General features: G+C 41.2%; 1 protein-coding gene across 2 annotated transcripts; it reads left to right on the top strand.

Moving 5' to 3' along the window:
• Positions 1–9,055: 9,055 nt before the first annotated feature.
• ESM1 (endothelial cell specific molecule 1) lies at positions 9,056–16,020 on the top strand. 2 transcript variants are annotated; one of them, XM_077816273.1, is made up of 3 exons: positions 9,056–9,356; positions 14,443–14,598; positions 15,920–16,020. In XM_077816273.1, the coding sequence occupies exons 1-3, from the start codon at positions 9,056–9,058 to the stop codon at positions 16,018–16,020; spliced, it is 558 nt and encodes a 185-aa protein (XP_077672399.1). The 2 variants fall into 2 exon arrangements, with proteins under 2 accessions (XP_077672399.1, XP_077672400.1); XM_077816274.1 differs by lacking the exon at positions 14,443–14,598.
• Positions 16,021–22,504: the final 6,484 nt, after the last annotated feature.

Raw genomic sequence — 22,504 nt, 5'->3', positions numbered from 1 at the left:
TATAGAGCCAACATCCATAGCCTTCAGGGGCTTCACACAAAGTGTGAAGTTCTAGGCCGACAAGTTTCAAAGCATAGTACTGTTTCAAATGGAGCAACAGTGGCCATTATGTTATGTACGGCATTCAAATGGATAGTATTCAAAATAGTAACTACACATTATTTATTTAAACAATTTGAGCGTGTATGTGCAGTACTTTTACTAGCATGTATCATTCAAATCACAGTTCTTCATAAAATCTGGGTATTGTATAAACTGTTTGATCTTAAATACTTGTCTAAAGCTGTCATTCTTTGAGAGAGAGTAAGTGCCTAGATCTGCCTTTGTTTGACCTGCACAAAGAAAGAAAAAAACAAATCAGTGGATGTTGAGATGTATGGTATGTCACAGTCACTCTATCAAACTAGTTACCTGAGCAAATGATTGCGACTTTTAGTCCTTTGGTCAAATGCATATTTTGCTCAGGCATTTTGACTTAACTGTCAGAAGCTTCCTGGCATTTGGTAAAATGATTGAAAATTAGCAGCAAGCATTTGATCAATGAATTAAATAGGCAAAAGAATAAATGCCTCACATTTTATTACATCCTCTTAAATGCAGTAGAAATAGTACAAATGCAATTTTATCAAAGTCCATAAGTATGTTTCACTGTACTTACTCTGCAGCTTTCTGTGTAATTAGCCTGCTACTATGTTAATTATTATGGACCAAATCCTGAAGTCTTTACTGTTTTTTCTTACTTTCTAGTCAAAACTCCTATTAATTCAATAAGAGTTTTGGCTAAGTAAGGACTCAGGATTTGGCCACATGAAATTAACTGCGTAAAAAACTCATTTAGCCATTAGGTAAAAAATGATTATACAAACATTATGCATAGTAAATCCAAGAATTACCAAAATTCTTTGTTAGCCTTAAACCCAATCCTAAAAGCCTTACTGAGAGAAAACTCCAATTAAAACCAATAAGAATTTTGCCTGAATACAGATTGCAAAATCATGCTCAAGATTAGTAACATTGCTTTATCTTATATCTGGAAAAATAATACCCTTATAATTTTCCCCAGAATATATTAATGATATAAAAGATATTGAAATTTGAACTAGAAATTGATTTAGACGTGATTAAGACAAACGTTTTAGATTGTTTATAAACTTACGTTTTCAGGGATGTTTGGTGTTTTATTAAACTCAGAACTTACCAGAAGCAATGAACAGCATTAGTACCCACTGATTTTTAATCAGAACTGCTTCACAAACATACTTTTCATTACTTTGAATGGAAACAGTAAAAGGACTTTAATTGGCTTTGATTTTTTTACCTCTGGTAATTTCAGCAGAAAAACTTTCAAGGATAGATAGGTATCTGTATAAAGCATGTGATAATTGTCTCTTATATTATGCATCATAACATGTTCATGTGTCATAATATGCTGAAGAAATAAGGTGAAATTCTGACCCTTTGAAGTCAGTGTCAAAACTGCCATTGACTTCAATGGGCAGGATTTCACCCATAATGTAAGCAGAAACATTACCCCAGAAAAAAAATATCTGGATGTCCATGTGATCTGTGAGGTGGAGGACAAAGAATGTAGAACGGGTCTACTGGCCCCTAGATAGAGACCTTGCTGACTCCTTGGAGGAACTGATAGACTTGCTGCCCAATATGCTATTAGAATCCTTCAAGTGCATTGTTCTTAGAGTCCTTCACCTTCCATGTAGACAATGTCAAGGATACACTAGCATCCAATTCCCATTCTTCATAGCAACCAAAGAGTTCATCCAGAGCATGTCCACACCCATACACTTAGCCAGACATAATATTATTATTATGGCAATGTCTTCACTATACTGATCTAATTGCTTGGGAAGCAATTATATACTACAATGATGGGTGCTACAAAGACCCACAGATAGATAGATACATAGATAGTACTTAAATCCCCATGTAGCATAAACACCAATTTAAAAAATGCAAATGACAGCTGGAAACCTGATAATTTTTTTTATGTAGATAAATTATGACAAGTTGTTTCTTTTCTCTAACCACAAGGGTTATGATTTTGATAATGTATCTTAAAATATGTTTGAAATTACTTTAATCATAATGATACCTAAACCAAACAAGTAGCAAAATTTCAAACCTATGACCACAAACACTAAAGTTAGCATTCTGTTGAGTAAAGCAAGACCTGAGCTCTTAACAGCTTTGTCATAAACTACAGAAAATAACTACACAGTCATATCTAAAGTGTATAAAACACAACTAAAAATAAGGAACAAAATGCTATATTCTTAGGATGTAATATTTTAATCAAACTTTTGTTCTAGTGGGATTTTCAAACCAATGCTTTAGTGCAGAAGAGTACAAGTCACATTCCGATTGAAAGTATGGTTCCATTCTGAGAAGCAGCTGTAAGAATGGCATTGCTGGTTTCCATGTTCATTGTGTCTCAAAGACTCGCAGCAAAATATGTTTGTTTCCAACTTCCAGCTCAACAAATATTAGTCAGGGATCTGAAAATCAAATTGTGTCTCACTTATTGTCAATGATAAAGATTCTTCATTCAGAACTTGGTTTATAATTCTGTTAATGACACATGAGTCAGAATAGAATTCAGATCACGCTCCCATAGCTTATGCTGGTCAGTAAAGAGTGCAATTTACACATATTAGGCTTGGTTCTCCATTGCACTACATGTTGTGCTGTCATTTATACTAAGTAAAATGAATGTAAAATGCTGACTCTCTGGTTTGGTGTGTTTTAATCCAACTTTGCTCTGGAGGAAATGACAACCCAAGATGCAGGGCAACAGAAAATCAGGCCTATTTACATTTTCATTTCCTACATTAGATAATAGCTGTATTAAACAGAGAGAGAGAGAGAGAGAGAGAGATGTAAAATTATATCCAGATTACAACAGCCATTAGAATTAAATATTGAGTTGGTTGAATGTTCATATCTGAGCATCTAAACAGGATATGCAAATCTTCATTATACCTCTAGGCTAAAATATATTTTCTTTGTCTTCAATTGGTGAGGAGGCGAAAAGTTTGGGGTTGGATCTTTAAAGACTCCACTTTGTTTGGTGTCTGGGCAGCTGTGACTCTGAAAGCAAAGAATTTTTTCTTGGTGAAAGACTTTGGTGGACAGGAAGTGCAGGTTTGATTAGGGAGTGATGGATTACCAAGAGTGAAAAGTCATGAGAGAGGACCGAATACCGAAAGAGCTGTTGAAAAGGGAGTGTAGAGTGGAGGCATAGCGCTAATTTGGACTGTGACTGATCTATCAAGGTAAGTGTTGTATCCAGAATAAGAGATATGGGGCTTTCAAACAGCTGTTAGAAGCAAAAAGGAAAATATACGTCTTTCACAACTCTCAGTCACTAAACATTTTGGACCTAATTTTCAGTTGTGCTGAGGCCCCATTACATTGTTCTGGCAGTATAAATGGACATAAAGTGGTGAAAAGAGGTCTTAGCATAACTGAGAATCTGGTCCCTGTTTTACCTAATATTTTCCAACTACCTGTTCACATGTGTGATAAAGCTGGCTTTGATCAGCTGGTGGCATAAATGCCTCAGCAAGAGAGTAATAAAGTGCAAATTTTTAATAGTGAATGTAATTAACTATTGAAACAATTTACCAAGTGTTGGGGGGGGGGGGGGGAATGGGAATTCTCCATCATTGGGGATTTTTAAATCAATACCAGATGTTTTTCTAATATATATGTACTAGTTCCACCACAGCTATTGGATTTGAAGTAGGAATTACTTCACGGAAGTCCTATGGCCTGCATTATTATGCAGGTCAGACTAGATAATCACAACTGTGCCTTCAGATCTATGAAGCTATGAAGAATTATGCATAGGTATAATTTTAACATTGTTCTGACTTAGAACACTATCATTTCTTAAAATGACTATAATTGCTAGTCCCTGTCACTAATTGCAAATACATCATCATCAACAGTGATTTATATAGAAACTATAGGGCTATTTCCTTAGCATCAAGCTATTTAGTCTGCCTAAAGAGGAAGTAAATACATCTGCAATTATGTACTCTGTTTCCAACAAGTAGGAAATGTCCCAAACCATCTATATTTATCAAATAAAAATGGAACCACAGCGTTATATGGAACAAAGGGCAATGAGTAATTCATTGAAAAGATACAAGAAAGAAAGAATACAAAAGGGAGTCCTTGTAACTATCACACTTTCCTGATTCTTATCTTTTGCTTCCTATTTCTGACTTCTTATTTTGGACTTTGCAGCTTGGCTTCCTTTTGCAGCTTCCCTTTGAATCTTGCTTGTTTCATAGCATTGTGCTTATGGCTTTTTGTAAAGGAAGCCTGAGGAAGGATTGGCTAGTTCTGGAATGCATGGAAAAATATGTTTAGTTTAGGGACTACCCATCAGAAATTAACCATAATGATTTTCATATCTCTGAACTGATGATAATACTTAATACTTGCACAAAACTTTACATATCCAAAGTACTGAGTAAACACAATGGGTAAAATGCTTAGGCTTTGACTCAGTTTTTACTTGGTCCTTATTGAAGCTAGTAGTATAATAGGGTAATACCTAAGTAAGGACAGGATAAAAGGCAGAGTAAGGGTCTTTAGCTTTGGGTTAATGAATACCTAGTACTGTGATGCATTGCTTACATTATTTTATATGGTGAAGAGTCTATTTCCTCTGGTTCATAATGCTTAATAACAATTGGAACCAATCTTGCAAAGTAATAGGTATAACTAAAGCGCCCACAAAAATGGCCAAGTACCTGCTCCACCCCTGAAAACCCTGTATTTACTTGAGAAAATGGACAGTTGCAAAGGTATTATCCGTTCGCCTCTATGCACAAGTCCTAAAGTTGCATGTGTGCACACACATACAAATGCAGGATGCTCTGTTCAATACAGAAGGTTGAATGCTGGGTCTTGTAGCCTGTTTTTTTCAGAATAGGGTACCAGTTGTCAGCTTGGCATTGCTGTGATGTCTGCTAGGTGGCATGCATGGCAACATGTACTGTAAACTACTGTCAATGATGGCTATTTTAATGCATTAGGGGTCTGATCTTGAAAACCCTTCCTCATTTAAATGATATGAGGGCTTCCATTTAAATCAGGCTAGATTTTCTGCTGCTGTAAACTGGGGCAACTTCTTTGACTTTCACTGCGCCAATTTACAACAGAGAATTTGGACCAGGGTTTGCAAGATCTAGCCTCTAACAACTGGGTGCAGCTCAATAGGAATGAAACACCTCATGGATTCATTAGGTAAAAGCAACGAAGCAGCCATTAAAACCACAGGGACTGATCACTGCATTTATTTCACTACTTAATCAGTGGACAGTCTGGTAGCTCATAACCAGTGTATTTTTCCTGTCTTTCTCATTATTTTCTCCATTGTTTCTTATACACTACCTCTGTATTTGCTCATATTGTTTCCCTCCATATATGTGATTCTTGATACATTGTTATAATTTATTTTGGCTCCTGACTACAAGTACAGAATACTGGTTCCATTCTATTCCAAATAATATTGGCTTGTTGCTACGGGAGTGTGTGGCTCTCTTTTACAATTTCTTTTTCCTTCCACATCTGTGTGTAATTTTTGATTTATCATCTCTCTGAGACATTCTCCTTGAGGAAACCCAAAAGCGCAAGATATCTTTCGTCCTTTTAGATCCTGCTCAGTGTTTTACACGAGTACGGCCTAAATCTACTTACAAAGAAGGACTTTACCAGCATGCTCTCTAGGAGTGGTAGCAGGGTATGCACAGGCATGCATACTTATACCATTCTGCGCACTCTTCTACTATTGTTTTCTCCCAGAGATGTCTCTCTTTAAAGGTAACGTGGCCTTGTGGAGAGAGTTAGGAAACAATACTCAGGATTTTGGGGGACGAGTTCTGACTCCACCTGTGACTTGGACTATTTACACAATGTCTCTGAGTCTCAGTTACCCATCTGTACAGTGGAGCTAGTAATACCTACAGTATTCACCTCAGAGGGATATTATGTAGCTTAATACACTGGTGTTTGTAAATCACAGTGACATGCTCTGATGAAAGACGAGATTGTATAGGTAAAAAGAGAGCATTAGGCACACAGCAGAACATTAATTCTGTTCAAAGTAACCACAGGGCTCATGACTGCGTGTGGTTAAACTTGTGCTTTATTTCTGGAATGATAACTTGTTCACTGGAGAGTTGTGGGTGTCACATTTGGAATGGGGAGAGAGGTTTGTTTGGGAAGTACTCTTAGGTCTCTCTAGAAAATTTTGCTGAGTTCCTAGAAGGCAGGGGAGCCTTCAAAGAAATCCTGCTGCTTTCCTTTGGCAAAACAAGCATTTGCAATATGTCATGATCTCTCCTTTTCTCGAATCGGGGACAGTGTGTCTATTTCCAGTTTGTTTGTTCACCCTAACCTTGCACTTTCCCCCCCTCACCTCTCTGGTTGCTAATTGCACTACTCACTTCCCCACTTGAATTCTTCCTTTCCTTTCCTGGGGTGGTTGTGTTGGATTCTGAAGGCCAAATTGTCTGCTGTTATCAATTGGTATCGCTCCATTGCAATCAGTAGAGCTGCGCCAATTTACACTCGCAAAGATTTTGGCCCAGATGCTTATGGATTTGTTTTTAAATGAGACGTGTACAGTCCTGAATCTACTGGTGAGACAGACCTGAGCTAGTGCATTTAAAGAAACATCAACTGGCACTTGTAAACGGAGCTTCTGTTCTGTGTTATTGTGAAGCTTATAAGAAAGACACGTCACAAGTTCAAACCTTGTGTGCTGCCTGAAACCCCTCACTGCAAGTGTAACAGCTTCTTGGGCATGTGATACATATATTCCCGTTATATCATCTTTAAAATGTTTTGCTGTCTGTCTACTTCTTACTGTGTTAAAAATGAACAGCAAAATACAGATATGAAAAGACCAGGAGCAGAATGTTAAAAGACTCAGAGCATCATCAGAATTAGAGATAGGAAAAAAATATTATGTTCTCTATCCCTTATTCTTGCCAATGTAAGATTTCTCCTTAAAAGGCTGAATGGAGATTTGGATACACACTTCAAAACCAGGTGTATCTTTATAACATAGCTTAACCTTTGGGGTTTTTATAAAATTGTACAGAAAACCTTACAAGAACTAGCTTTCCTAAATGATTCCTAGTACTCCCTGCTTCTGGTTGAGCCAGAAATTGTACCATCTTGACATGTTCATGTGTAGTCCTGTTTGGAAGCTAGAAGAGCAAAGATGCACAAAAGTGAAAAATAATGGAAAGAGAAGTTAACCAAATCTTTCTGAGACTCAGAGTAGTGGGGTGAGTTTTGGGTGAAAGTTTATGTGAGGGGGACTGTTCTTATTTTATCTGAATCAGTTTGCATATCCCTGCTCAGGACTCAGATTCATCCACTCCAAGAGCTGTCCTGCTCTGTAACAAGACCTACTCCCCTTCAATTTTCTCAGTCTCATCTGCCTACTAAGTTGCAACATTCAGCATTTAACGTTTTTTTCTTAACCATTGCAAAGTTACAGAACATCCAAAAATTTGGGCATTGAAAGGTCCTATTCTATGCTATTCTGTTCCGCACTGCACTCGTCATTGTAGTATCTGAGTGCCTTAAGCAATGTGACTAACAGCTGTCATGTGTTTGCTCTCTCATCAGCTCTCCTGGGGGGAGAAGTATGCATACTGGAGTGTTTTGGTTTGGAATTTTTGTTATATATATACCCACACCCACATGTTGCTATATGTTTATGTTAGAGAAGACAAGGTTAACAACATAGGATAGGTGGCCACATACAGAGTTAGGGCTCGGTCCTGTTCCCATTAACTTTGATGGCAGCAGGATTTGGGCCTTAGAGGTTTGTTTAGTGATTATATTGATTTTTAACTCTTCTGGAGATTTTTCCTTTGCATCAAAATGTTTCTATCCCTCTGCTGACTCATCTGTCTTCCTGAGTTGCTGGCCTGTTTGCCATTTCTTGTCATAGCTCTGACAGTTGGAATAAACCTCAAACTGGGGGAGGAGTAAGGACTTTGGGCCTAATTCTCCTATCAGCTACCCTGGTGGGACTCAGGATTAACGCTGCCTAAGCTGATGAAGTGAGATCAGTGTGAAACCGGAGTAGGTGGGAGGAGAATCAGTTTGCGCCTGTGTAGACAGTGATGGTGAGGGACTGAGCTTTTCCCTGTGATCGTTAGGTAATTTTAGGAAATTAAATTGATCATTTTCTGAAGTTTCTGGAGAGGGACCTACAAAATACTGGCTTCTGTCTGACTCATTTCGTAGGTTTAGCATTGATCTTTGAATGAAAAATATATCTATCTAACTAAATGCTGATGAAACTGGTATTTAGTTTTTATGAGTATCCGTTCAGTGCAAAGCAACAAAAGTATCACTCACATTTTTTGGCTCTTATGTTAGCTAAAGGGCATAATCACATTTTCTTCTTTGAAGTAGCCATTCACTTACTTATTGAGGAGAAAGCAAGGACTTATTTTTTAAAATGAGCTTCCTTCAGCACTGATACAGTCGGACATGATTTTTCACCTGGCCTCAGGAACACTATTTGTAGGACAAAGCGGTTCTGTAAGTGATATGTTCAGCCTCAGAACAATTCCTGTCCTGAAAGAAGGTATGTAACCGACTGAATTTTTTTGTTTTTTGTTTTTGGCAGACGTCCTTGAGCATTTGAGACGGATGTGAGAGCGTTTTTAGTCCTCATGCAAAACAACCAACTAAACATAACAGATTACATCAGCTCAGGCTTTTCAATTCCTGGATGGCAGCGGAGTGCTAATCCAACCTTCATCCTGGATTTCACAAACTAAAACAAGGGAGGCTGGCAGGAGGACAGCACGGTCGGACTGAGGAAATTGACGACGGCGAAGCATGTGGGCAACACACTGTATAAAGCTCATAAACTTGTAGGCTGATGTGCAGCTACTTCTTTGGATTCCTCATTGCTGCTTCCCTCAGCACAAAACCACAAGGCTGAATGTTAAACCTGCTCTTTGGAACTGAGCGTTTATCACTGTGAGACATGAAGAACTTCCTGTTTTTCACCATCCTCCTGGTACCAGTGCACATCGGAACTGCTTGGAGTGCAAAATATGCAGTTGATTGCCCTGAACCTTGCGACAGTAATGTGTGTAAAAGTACTTTGCGCTGTAAGCGAACAGTGCTTGACGACTGTGGCTGTTGCAGAGTCTGTGCAGCAGCCTTGGGGGAGACTTGCTACCGCACTGTCTCAGGTATGGATGGTGTCAAATGTGGGCCTGGGCTGAAGTGCCAGTTTTACACTGAGGAGGATGACTTTGGTGATGAATTTGGTATCTGCAAAGGTAAACAATATTCACTTGCATGCATCTACTACCTAAATTTTATTGCTGGCATCCTGCTTGCAGAAAGTTAAAATTGAAAAGTGGGATTTTTCATTTCAAACAATAATATTATCCTTTGCAAAGAGGAGAGTGAAAAAATATCCTCTCATATTAAAAGAGATTCTCTTTCCGCTGTTTAAGGGTACTTAAAATGAAAATCTCTCTTCAAATTGTGAGATCTGTGAAGAAATATTTTGGTGGATTGAAACTTGGAAGGCCTGGGTACTAGTCTTGGCACTGCCACTGATTGGTTGTGGAAACGTGGACAAATTTTAAAAGCCCTAGTCCCGCAAGTAGATTGATGCTAGTGGATCTCTGAACCTGCATGGAGCTCCACTGGGCTTTGCACAGACACAGAGGTCCCCCCATGCATTGTAACTTGCAGGATCGGGGCTTAACATCTCCACCAGTAAAATGGGAATAATAGTACTACTCTACCTCACAGGGGTGTTGTGAGGATTAATTCATTAGTGTGTATGAGGTACTCAGATACTACAGGCATGAGGGCCCTTAGTTTACACAGTCTAATAGCATTACTATCAGTAAAAGACCTCAGGGGCCAAAGTCATCATTGACGTAATTTCACTGGCTTCAATAAGGTTATACCAGGAATGAAATGGCCCTGGGATTTTTAAAATCATCTGAATGATCAATATGCAATAACATTTTTCCAGTGGAACCTGCACATCGATTTCCTTCAGCACAGAGCAGAATGGTATCCCTTCATCAAATACATACACCAGTCACATTAAATAGGAGATTTTCTTAAATGAGAAAAAGTATTAAACTACAGAAAATTATGATGTACAAATTCCAAATAAAATAAATAAATAACCTAATAGGGCACAAATGCAGTGAGTCAGTGTCTACCAAGAATTCCTTTGCCAGTGAAATTTGTAGATACAGACTCTCTTCTGAAATAACGTCCACAAAACTTAAGAAATCTAGGTGGTTGTTAGATGTCTGTGAATGTGCTGAGAAAGAAATGAGTTAGGGCCAGATCCTGCAAAAACACATGTAAATGGATTCACATATAATACATACATGTAACACACAGAGAAATTTACTCCCATGCATGCTTGAGGAGGAAGCTCTTCATGTTTAAATGATTCCCAACCCAGTTTTATTTTCATGGACTATAAGTTTATGGTCTAAAGATCCTAGTTTAGGTGCAGTCAACTGTAAAAATGTATGTTACTGAGTTGGTTGATGCTAGTTGATTTTTAGTTTATTGATTAGATTGTAGTGCAAAATACCATCTATAATTTATACAAAAAATACTTAAAATGAGTATATACTTTTGCTTGCTCATGAAAAGTTCTTTGTAATTGTACATTGAAGAATGGGTAAAAAGAAATGCTGAGGAACAGTTCTGAATCTCTGGAGCAGGATGAGGTTATGCCACTGCAAGAATATGTAGGAACTCAGGGTGAAATCTTGGCCCCACTGAAACCAATGAAAATGCTCCCATTGACTTCAAAACAGTCAGGATTTCACCCTTAGTTTTAAAACAATACTCAGGAGCTCTTTTCCCATAAATTCCTTTGTCCGATGTTGTATGAGTCTCATTCCTCATGTACTTTTTTCTCCTTCATCTCATCCTCTGACATAGTACAGTCTCCTTTTAGCCATCTGTGAATTTTAATATGAAAAGTACAGTGCTGAACAGGTATTGTACCGGTGACTGTTTGGTAGCAGATCATACTGCTAGCAGATGGGGGGATTTAAATATTTAAAATATATCATGAGATTCAGGATTCCTGAGTTTTGTCCTAAACTGTATCATTGACTCACTTTACAAACTGGTAATCTGAGGCTAAGTCACTTGTCCAAGATTTCAAAGCGTTAACCAATCTTTGTAAAGTTCTTGGAGATCCTTAGATAAAAAGTGTTATGTCAGTACATGGTATCATTATTATGATTATTTTAATACTAAATTAGAATAAATAGTACAGAGACCTGATGCTTTGCCCTTTTACTAGGTACTGTCGTTTTAATGTTTTTGTTATTTTTGTCATAGTGAAGGCCTGATCCTGCTCCCATTGAAGTCAATGGGAGTTTTGCAATTGACTTCAGTGGCAGCAAGATCAGGCTTTTATTGTGCATAAAATTCTAACAGTTAACAGAAAAAATTACTCCAATTTCTCAGGCCTTTAAAACCTGGACAAAAAATTGATAAACTCATAGATTATTCCACTATGGACTTGTGTGTGTTTATTATTATATTTTATATAAACTCCTATACCTCCCTCATCATTGCAGTATCTGAGCATCTTCCAGTAGTGCATTAAGCAATATACCTAACATCTGTCACATCTGTTTATTCTTTCCTTCATCTTCTCCCTTAGATGAGAATTGTGTGAGCAGTGTTTGCATCAAGAAGTTACATACCACCTTGACCCACAGTAATACATAAACTCAGTACCATGAGGTCTTTCAGGAATATTGCAGGAAACTGCCATATCTGTCACAGCGTTTATGTTAGAGAAGGCAGGTTGAAGAAGTGCATCTTGCACTTGGAGCAGAAGGTGGCAAGGTTTGTGATGGTCTTTATGTGCTGTGGAAGTTTGTTCCACAGTCTCAGACTGACCCCGGAGAAAGCTCTGTCTCTTATACAGATGAGCCTTTCCCCTACCATAGAAAGTTCCGTTGTGCCTGAGGTCATCCTGGAGCATTAGGCAACCTTTTAGATATGCTGGGCCCAGGCCACTGAGCCCCTTGAAGATAAGAATCGAGACTCGAGTACGCTTGCTCATAAATGGGAGGCTTAATTTAGGGTGGTAGTTGCTTAGAAACAATGTATCCAGGTTTCAGAGTAGCAGCCGTGTTAGTCTGTATCCGCAAAAAGAAAAGGAGTACTTGTGGCACCTTAGACACTAACCAATTTATTTGAGCATGAGCTTTCGTGAGCTACAGCTCACTTTGCATCCAATGAAGTGAGCTGTAGCTCACGAAAGCTTATGCTCAAATAAATTTGTTATTCTCTAAGGTGCCACAATTACTCCTGTTCTTTTTAATGTATCCAGGGTGAGTTTCTTTCTTTTTTAAAAAAACTTTTTAATAAGGCAAACTTACAATAAATCATTAACATACTGCATCATACATTATTTATTACTTGTTCAGGATCAAATTAATGTTAGAAGAATGAGTCTAAAGATTCTGACTTCTTGTCTGGGGAGCCCTCCTCTGAATATGCTAAAAAAGGGTGAGCAAATTTCTAAATACCTGTCCTCTTTTTGTCACTTTCACATTTGGTCCATCACCAGGACAGTCCCTATTTTACTATATGACAATTCCATAAGAGGAGAGGTCACATATTTTCATTAAAGTGCAATACAAAGTGTTGCTGCTAACTATAAAAAATAAATTAATTTGTTGTTCTGTTTAAAATGTTGATCCTTTTCCAGAGCATTAAGCAAGCAGGTCAGGGGATCTCTAGGAAGCTGGCATTTTGTCATAAGATGAATCTCTTCAATAATTTCCTCTCAAAACCTACTTTCTGGACATAACCACCACATGTGCAAGTATCTTGCCCTTACCCCACAACCCCTCCAACAGACCATTTCCCAAGTAGCAAAAATATGCTGGATATTAATTGGAGTCAAATGACATCTATGCGGTAATTTACTCATATTGCAGATGTATATCCCCTGTCCGACATAAATCCTTCACCCATCTTTTCATCTGGGCTATTTTCTTAACATCTTTTCCAATCAAAATTTTACATATCTTACAAATTAAACCTTTTGTTCCAGCTTGCTCCTGGGTGAGCTTCTCAAATGTTGTTAAAGGTCTAGATAGAGCCGGCATGTATCTGGATTTCACAATACAATGTTTGACTTTAAATATCGACAATTTAGGATCTTTACATTACTGCATATTTCCTTGTATAATTTCAAATCAGAATCCAGGAGCAGCTTCCAAACTGAGTCATCTCAGCACCTCCCCACAACAAATACTCCCTTTGATATTTCTTGGGGATAAATTCCTGACTAATGAAAGTAGCTGAAGGAGCGGGCCCACGGTGAATTTCAAACTATTGCATGTTGGAAGGAAGAAAGGAAGATTCCGTCTCTGAATGAGGTGTTGGCACCAGTTGCTCACGGCTGTCTTTCTCAAGGCAGGAAGGGCATGGGTCAGATTCACAACAAGTCCTGGACTGAGATTCCTTTACAGTGTCTCGTACTTCTTTAGAAGTGAATGTTCTGCACTCCGGACATGCAAGAGGGTCTTTGTTGGCTGGCATAGGGGGAGCAGATACATGCTGTTTAAGAAGCCTTGCCAAATGAGCCTGAGCTTTTCAACAGAGTAGAATGATCATTCTTCACAACACTTGGTGCTGGGTTTTCTTGTGGGTTGTAGGCACTCAAGACTGATGAAGAGGTTTACCATGCTGGATAGCTCCTTTGGGCAGGATTTGGCAGCTGCAGTGGAGGCTGATAGGAAGGTTCTGTTGTCCTTAATACAGCCTCACCAGAGGCTGCAAATTGATTATAAATTTACGTAAATTAATATTGAGCCTGGCCTGGAAGTTTAAGAAACTGAAGTATTCCTGTTGTTAAGAGAGACTATTTGTGCAAATTGGATTAAAGAAAACATCAGATAGTACATATATTTTAAACTATACATCCAGTATAAATGCATACTTATGCTCAACATTTACATTGTCTTTAATTTGCAGTATAATGCTACAAGTTCTTCAGGGAAATGGTTATCAGGATACATTTTTAAATAAAATTGTGATTATTGCACATACTATTGGGGATGAAAGATGTATAATGGAAAATAAAGAATAACCATAATCAATAATAAGTGGAAACTATTTGAAACAAAAGTTGGCATTTCAGTATGCTTAAATCCCAATGAAAGTTCTTTTACTTTTAAGAACATATGCAGACAAGATATTAAGAAAACAAATAGCAAACCACTACTGGAAGGCATTCAGATACTACAGTGATGAGTGCAGTAAAAGAACCAGCATAGAATAGGAACTGCACCTTTTGGGATTACTTTGGTAAATAAGGCTTTTGAATTTGTCTTCTTTCAGAATGTCCTTATGGTACCTATGGAATGGAATGCAGAAAAACTTGCAACTGCCAGTCTGGTATATGTGACAGAGTAACTGGAAAATGTTTGAAGTTCCCATTTTTCCAACTTTCTGCTTCAAAGCCACCAAACAGACGAAAATTAATTTCACATACAGGTAAGACTTGACGGGGCACTTCATTTTAATTGCTCAACCAGCACATTGTATATTGTGTATGTGTACACTGATGATGCTATGCAAATAAGTAATAATGCATGTTTTATTTTTCCCCACTGAGAGCTCACAGTAATGTTTTACTAAGCTTGCTACAGACAAAGAATTACATATAGGTGCATCTACATTAGGGAAAAGGGTGTAACTTTAGTTAGTAAATAAAATGTGTTTAAATCCTAGTTTGGAAAAGTCAGTTTGTAGTTATAAGCAGGTTAAGGTAAATTGTGGGGAGAAGGGGTAGGCCAGGTTTACCTCACCAGCTAATGTGTGAAAATTATAATAGCCTTGTCCACACATGTGTTAGCTAACACATGGTAATAAAATCGCCTTTTTTTCCAGTGGAGACCACGCTTTAGTGAACTTTACATGTTCTTTAATTCCACAGCAAACTGCTTTTTGTGTCAAATTAGCTAAGTTGCTCATCACTACACATCACATGGGAAAACTACTTTGAAATAATAAATTAACTGAGATTGAAAATTGAAAATGATTTTTTTATAGTTACAAGCATTTATTCTATTTAAAGATTATACATTTAGCTAAACCTACTTACATCAGATGTTTCCAGAGTTTTAAAGATTTACTGGGGATACGGGTGTATTTGGTTGGAGGAAGGAGAGATGTATCTTTGAGATACCCTGTTCTCATGAGCTTCCCAGTTCTGTTTTCTCACCTATCTTTGATCCAAATGTCTTGCAGACCCAAAGTTTGAAGTAAATGGGAGCTTTATCATTGGTTTTAATGTGTCCAGGGTTTCACCCAGACCTTGAAACCTCTAATATTTACTCAGCACTTGAGACAGACCAATTAATACAGTAATATATTTCATAATAGTTCATATGAGGATCCCAAAGGACTTTGCTTAATATTAATGAGTCTTCATGAGTCAGGTACATACTGTGAGCCAAATCCACAGCTAATGTGACCAGTATAAATTCACCTATTTTCATCAGCTGATGATCTAGCCACGGTTGTTGTTATCAAGACACAGAGAGCTTAAGCAACTTGCCCAAGCTCACACAAGAAGTCTGGGCCAGAGCTGAGAACTGAACCTAGATCTCCTGGTTCTCTGTCCTGTGCTTATTAGCTCACACATCTTACAGGCTATAATTTTGGGGAAATAATGTAACTAGATGACATGTAATGTGGATTATCAACAGAGATTTTTCAAAAAAGTGTTTTCCAGCCTAGAGATGTAGATGTATAAAAACATTGTATTTAACCCAATTTATGTGATATTCACTTCTTTTTTTTTAACTTTCAGAGAATGACATGGCATCGGGGGATGGTAACTCTGTAAAGGAGGAATTTGTCAAAGAGAAAGTAATTAGCTCTCCAGTAATGAAATGGTTAAATCCTCGCTGATATTTACTTACATTGGTAGGACTTTCAAATGACCGCATTTCTCACACATTATTGAATATGCAACAACACACTTTAAAAACAAAGTACATCTATAGCATATGAAAATGTAACCTCTGAAGACCAATTGTGATTCTGTGCATCGTCAGAAAAAATGTTTACTTACAAAATAGACTGTACAGTTTATATGATTTTTGATATTTGTTTTGATAAGTATTTCAACACTGAAATGTATTATGGATTGCTGAATGTATAGTCATATTGAAAACCAGTACCTCCCCCCACCAGCATTTGAACAATGTGTAAGGGCCCATTCCTGCATTTCCCATGCAAGAAAATTCCTGTTGAATTCAATGGATGTTTTGTGTGAGTAAAAGCTGCTGATGTGGAGCCAACGTTAGGGTGATGCAAGTTGACAAAAGCTTGGAAATGCAGAGTTAAAAACTGATGTCCTTGACTCACACCAGTAAGAATAATACTAATGTAAAGGGCACAATGGTGTGAATTCAATAAATCAACCTTAACTTTGAATATTTTGGCTTTTGTTAGTTTTGTGACAATTAACAAGGTGTAAACATTACTTTAAGCCAGCGGTTCTCAAACTGTTGGTTGGGACCCCATTTTAATGGGGTTGCCAGGCCAGCATTAGACTTGCTGGGAGCCTGGGTTGAAGCCCAAGCCCGAGCTCCACCCAGATCTGGGGCATCGGGACTCGGGCTCTGGCCCCCTAATCCCCCACCCAGGGTGGCAGGGCTTGAGCTCCAGCCCCATCTCCCCCCACCTGTGGCAGTGGGTATCTAACCCCCCCCCCGGTCACATAGTAATTTTGTTGTCAGAAGGGGGTCGTGAGGCAACGAAATTTGAAAACCGCTGCTTTAAACTCATCATTTGAACTTATACAATGTGCATTACTTACCTGACATTATGTAAAGACACATACAGTATTAAAGTATATTCCCAAGGGTGGCTTTTGTGTTCAATAGCCTGCAATGGCCCTGAAGGAGTACTGGCGTATCAGCATAAATATGCATTATAAATAATCCATGTCAGAGATTCTGGAGACACTAGGATACCTTAGTGACTAATTCTTCATCCCCTTCTTAGTGCCTAAACTTTCATCCCCTTAAGGGGTTGTAGGAGTGGCCAATTGCTCAGTCAGTCCATATTTGGTTATGTATCAAATTGGCATAAAACATCATAATGTTTATATAGGCACACCTTAAAACCTTCTTATATAATAGCCATTACTGCCCCTGTGCAGAAACCCATTTGTAAAAATTAATACTTTGTGGTTTTTACTTAAAAAAAGAAAAAGACACAGATCCTTAGATAGTGTAAATTAATCTAGCTCCATTTAAGTCAAAGGAGCTACTTTGATTTACATATCTGAGGATCTGGCTCATAAAATAAATCGATCTAATTGGAGACCCAGTCTGGTTTCCATTGAAATTAATTGTAGTTTCGTTATTAACTTCAGCGAGGGAAGGTGCAGGCCATACTGATGGTAATTTGGTGTAGGATCTGAAAACGTATGTAAAAGCACCCAATAAAAGAAACCCGAAATAGTTTCAGAGTTATTAGGGACTGATCACAGCCTATTAAAGTCAACCCGAGTCTTTCCGCTGACTACAATGGATTTTGCATTAGGCCCTAAAAGAACAAAAATTATATTACAACAAGGAATGTCTACAAATTAAAAGTGGTTAAATGGACAACAGTCAGAAAAAGAAACAGAAAACCATGGCTGACATACAACACCTTTTGGACTGGGCTAAATTGTTATGACTGAAGTAGGGATTTTAATGGAAGTGCTGTCACAAATCACAACTACAGTGGCACAGAAAGTACCTCTGTAAAATGCTGCATTGGTTTGAAACATTTACAGGCATAAGGGCTGATCCTGTGGCTACTGATGTCAGTGACAATTTCTGCATTGACTTCAATGGGAACAGGGTCTTCTTTATTGGGCCAGATAAAGTTATTTAAATGTCTTTTAAATACTTACATGCTTTTTTTTTGTTATTTCCTACAGTGTCATGAATGACATTATGGATTCTTGAATGTAAATCTAATAAGCTGGTTGGTTTTAAAAAAGTATATGTTTATTATTGTTCAATAAATCCCCTATAAAACCAGTCTTTTGTGTCTGTCCATGAATCAGACTGTAAAATTGGTACAGCTACTGCAGGTGCAGCAAAGAAACTGCATATTATGGCCAAAATTCTGCTTCCAGATTCACACAGATTATATCAACTCTGAGAGGGTACAATTCTAGTTAGAAAATAGGCAGGGGGAGGAGTTTGTAAATATTTTACAAAATGTTTTCCCCTCATTTTTTTGTCAAATTTATAAAATTGCTGGAAATTTCCCCAGAGCTCTAGTTGCAGCTAACCCCATAAACCAATCCTCAACATCTAAATTTGGTTCCAATGTGACATTGTGATGTGAACAAACACTGTCCTCCACCCTTTAAAATATGTTTCCAATTGCTGTTCCACCACAGGCAACGGTTCTATACTGGTGGACGCAACAGTGGAAACGCTAGTGCAGACACATGCAAAGGCTGCCACTTCTACCATTTTGTTGCCTAAACCTGGAGAGTTAGGCATTAGCACTCCTACCATGCTACCGTCAATGGAGCTGCATCAGTAGTCGTAACAGGGGGCAATTTAAAGCCAAAAGGTAAGCACAGAGACAGCCATTGGCACATCAGTGTAGCTTCCGTTCAGCAGGCTAGATCACACCCAATTTGGATTTTCCCTTGAATTATGTGCCTGACCCAAATTCTGCAGATTCAGAAAATTCTCACTACCAAACTGGAGATATTCTTCTTCGAGTGATTGCTCATGTGTATTCCACAATAGGTGTGCGTGCTCACCACGTGCACCAGTGCCGGAAGTTTTTCCCCTAGCAGTACCCGTAGGGGGGAGTGCCCCAGCGACCCCTGGAGTGGCACCTCCATGGCGCAGTATAAGGGGAGATGCGTGCTCCCGCCACCCTCAGTTCCTTCTTGCCGCCAGTGAAGGTGTGTCGGAACTACTCTGCTCCAGCTTGCTGTAGCTCGTCCCCAGATCTGCTTGTTCATTCATTGTTGGTACCTGTAGTTGGTTAGCTGTTTAGTTAGTTCAGTTAGTTAGAGTGTCCAGGCCGGGGCATGCCTTGTGCCCCGGGTTTTAAGTCATGTGACACTTGCAGGTGATCTATGCCAAGGAGTGAGCCACACGCGGACTGTCTGCTCTATTTGGGAGAAGCCCATATCAGCGATCGTTGCAAGATTTGCAAGTCGTTTAAGCCTCGGACCAAGAGAGAAAGGGACATTAGGCTCTGGGCCATTCTGATGGAGTCGGTGCCGACCCCGGCTCCAGTGCTGTGCTCCGAGTTGGCGCTGGGCACCATGGTGCTGGTGCGCGGCGACCCTCCGGTGTCATCGACCAGTCGGCACTGCTCCCCATCCGTGGGGCATGCCAAGAAGGCTAGGAAGTCGCCTTCTTTGCAGCAGCACCGAAGGAAACCTGGGACAGAGGCCAGACCCATGTTGGGCAGTCCTCGATCCCCTCTGGTCTCTAGGCCTCTGACTCAAGTCAAGTGGAGTAGCCTGGCCCATTTGGAGCAGGCCTCCCTGGATGTCCGGATGCCCTCCACAATGGAGGCCCTGCAGGTGGCCTGGGATGTTATATGTATGCTGGTTACCAGGAACACTGGCAATATTGGCTCCATGCTCCAGAGGCAAGCCGCTGCTGGGATCTCTGCAGTCACCCCCGGCTCGGTACCGGTCTCAGTCGAGGGAACGTTCCCAACGGCGTTCGCTGCCCAGCGACCATTCAGGGCCAAGTCCACGTGGATCACCCTCGACTCCCACCAGACTGTCTGATTGGGTTCCATCCGACTGAGACTCTCGGCACCGCTCCACCTTGAAGAGCGAATACCGACGGGACCGAGGCAGACATTGCCAAAGGTCCTCGTCTCAGAGGGGTTATCGCAGACAGTCACGGCACAGACGTCGACGCCGTTCCCGCTCAGAGTCCCACTCCAAGACCCTGCCAAGGCGTTGCCTCCGCAGCCCTGACTGCCAATCACCAGCATCTCGCTGTTGCAGGTCCGCCCGTCGGAGCTGATCGCAGAGCAGCTGCTACCGATGGTACCAGTCCTCCACGTCGGGTTCACAGTCCTGTGGTCGGCGTCGCTCCCGGCACCGCTGCTCCTCCCGGTCCAGGGACAGTGGCAGGTCATACATCAGCCCGGCCTCCGTTTGTAGTCATCCATTGATGGGCCAGGCCAGCCAGGCTGAACAACCGGCTCCGCCAGTGCTGCAGCAGGTGCAGTGGCACCGGGCCCAGTGGCTGGCAGAGTGGTACCAGTGGGCACCGTGGCCCCTGACGCAGCCCCTGGTGGGGGCTTACTCAGTGGCCGGAGCCGTAGAAGGACCATCAGCCTCCATTTTCAGACTGCCAAGGAAGGAGTCGGTGTGACGTACATTCTTGGCACTGTGCCCAGAGACCGACCAGGTGGTGGACCCTCCAGTGCCGGCGGACACCCAGAGTACCACACTGGCCTCCTCATCCTCCCCGGATGAGGCAATTATGGCCCCACCCCCTCCATCCTGCAGGAGGTCTTTAGGGCCTACCAAGAACTCTTAAAGAGGGTGGCATCAAGCCTCCACCTCGAGGCAGGGGAGATGGAGGAGCCCTCACCCTCCCTGTTTAATGTGCTGTCCTCTTCAGCACCGGGCAGGGTAGCCTTGCCTCTCCATGAAGGGGTGGCAAAAATTTCAAATGCCCTGTGGCAAATACCAGCCTCGTTGGCCCCCATCTCTAAGAGGGTGGAATGCAAATACTTTGTACCCACCGAGGGACACAAGTACTTATACACCCACCCAGCGCCCAACTCCCTTGTGGTTGAGTTGGTCAACCACAGGGAACGGCAGGGTCAGCCAGCCCCTACCCCAAAAAATAAAGACTCACGGAGGCTGGACTCTTTTGGAAGAAAAACTTATTTGTCCTCGAGCTTTCAGTTATGAGTAGAAAACCACCAGGCTGTCCTGGGCTGGTATGAGTTCAATCTGTGGGGCTCGCTGCTCAAGTTAGAGGACTCCCTCCAGTAGTGCGATAGGAAGGAGTTCAAAGCGCTGGTGGAGGAGGGTACAGCAGCTGCCAGGGCAACCCTGTAGGCAGCTTCGGATGCGGCGGATATGGCCGTACGGTCTGTGGCCTCGGCAGTGTCCATGAGAAGAGCATCATGGCTCCTGCTCTCTGGGCTGTCTAGCGAGGCACAGGCCTCCATGCAGGATCTCCCATTTGGCGGCAAATCTCTGTTTGCAGAATGAACAGATACAAAGCTGCATGGCATGCAGGCCTCCCGCACAACCCTCCAGACTCTGGGTCTCTGTGTTCCGGCTCCGACTAAATCAAAGTTCAAGCTGCAGCAGACTCCCGCTCAGGCCACCCACCCGAAATACGAGGCCGCCTATAAGAAGTCACAGGACTATAAGAGGCACCCTCAGAGGCAGTCTCAGCCTGCCCTCCAACCTGGGTCCTCCAAGGGCAAGCAGGCGTTTTTGACGGGATGCTCCGGGGTGCCCTGCCAGTTCTCATCAGGGATCCACCCTCAATAAAGCTTCCCTTCTCCAATCGGTTGTGTGCTTTCCTCCTGGAGTGGTTGTGGCTGACCTCGGACCAATGGGTCCTCAACACCATCTCCCAGGGCTACACCCTACAGTTTACTTCCTCTCCGCCCAACCATCCCCCGCCCCTGTCCCTCTTTGAGGACCCCTCACACAAAGCTTTGCTCGAGCAGGAGGTGGGGCGGCTTCTGGGCCTAGAAACAGTGGAACTGGTGCCCAGGGAGTTCAAAGGCAAGGGGTACTACTCCCACTATTTCCTTATCCTGAAGGCCAAAGGAGGACTCAGGCCCATCTTGGACCTGCGAGGTCTGAAACAGTACATGGTGAAGCTGAAGTTCCGCATGGTCTCCCTAGCCTCCAACATCCCCTTCCTTGATCCCTGGGACTGGTATGCTGCCCTCAATCTGCAGGACCCATACTTCTATATTCATATATTTGAGGGGCACAGATGCTTCCTCCGTTTTGTGGTGGGGCAGAATCACGACCAATTTACAGTCCTCCGGTTTGGCCTGTCCACAACCCCCATATATTTACAAAATGTATGTCGGTGGTAGTGGCCTACCTCAGGTGCCGGGGGGTCCAGATCTTTCCCTATCTGAATGATTGGTCCAGGGCAGCTCCCGGTCGCAGGTGTGGGATCACATGATGCTCCTCCTGTCCACGTGCACCGCTTTGGGCCTGTTGGTAAACAATACCAAGTCCACGTTAATCCTGGTTCAATACATAGAGTTTATCAGGGCTCTCCTGGATGCCTCATTGGCCAGAGCCTCCCTCCCACTGGACAGGTTCAAGACCCCGAAGGGGCTCATCGACACGGTCACAAGGTTCGCAGTGACAACAGCCAGAGTGTGTCTCCAGCTCTTGGCT

The sequence above is a fragment of the Eretmochelys imbricata genome, chromosome 5 (assembly GCF_965152235.1).
Source record: "Eretmochelys imbricata isolate rEreImb1 chromosome 5, rEreImb1.hap1, whole genome shotgun sequence".
NCBI lineage: Eukaryota > Metazoa > Chordata > Testudines > Cheloniidae > Eretmochelys > Eretmochelys imbricata.
The sequence above is the reverse complement of the archived record's forward strand: the minus strand, read 5'-3'. Positions and strand labels throughout refer to the sequence as shown.

What these genes read in the sequence shown, in the direction of transcription:
- ESM1 (XM_077816273.1), top strand. Translation starts at nt 9,056, where the DNA reads ATGAAGAACTTCCTGTTTTTCACCATCCTCCTGGTACCAGTGCACATC. An exon ending in TGAATTTGGTATCTGCAAAG is followed by an intron (nt 9,357 to 14,442) that starts GTAAACAATATT and finishes GTCTTCTTTCAG; the next exon opens with AATGTCCTTATGGTACCTAT. An exon ending in AAAATTAATTTCACATACAG is followed by an intron (nt 14,599 to 15,919) that starts GTAAGACTTGAC and finishes TTTAACTTTCAG; the next exon opens with AGAATGACATGGCATCGGGG.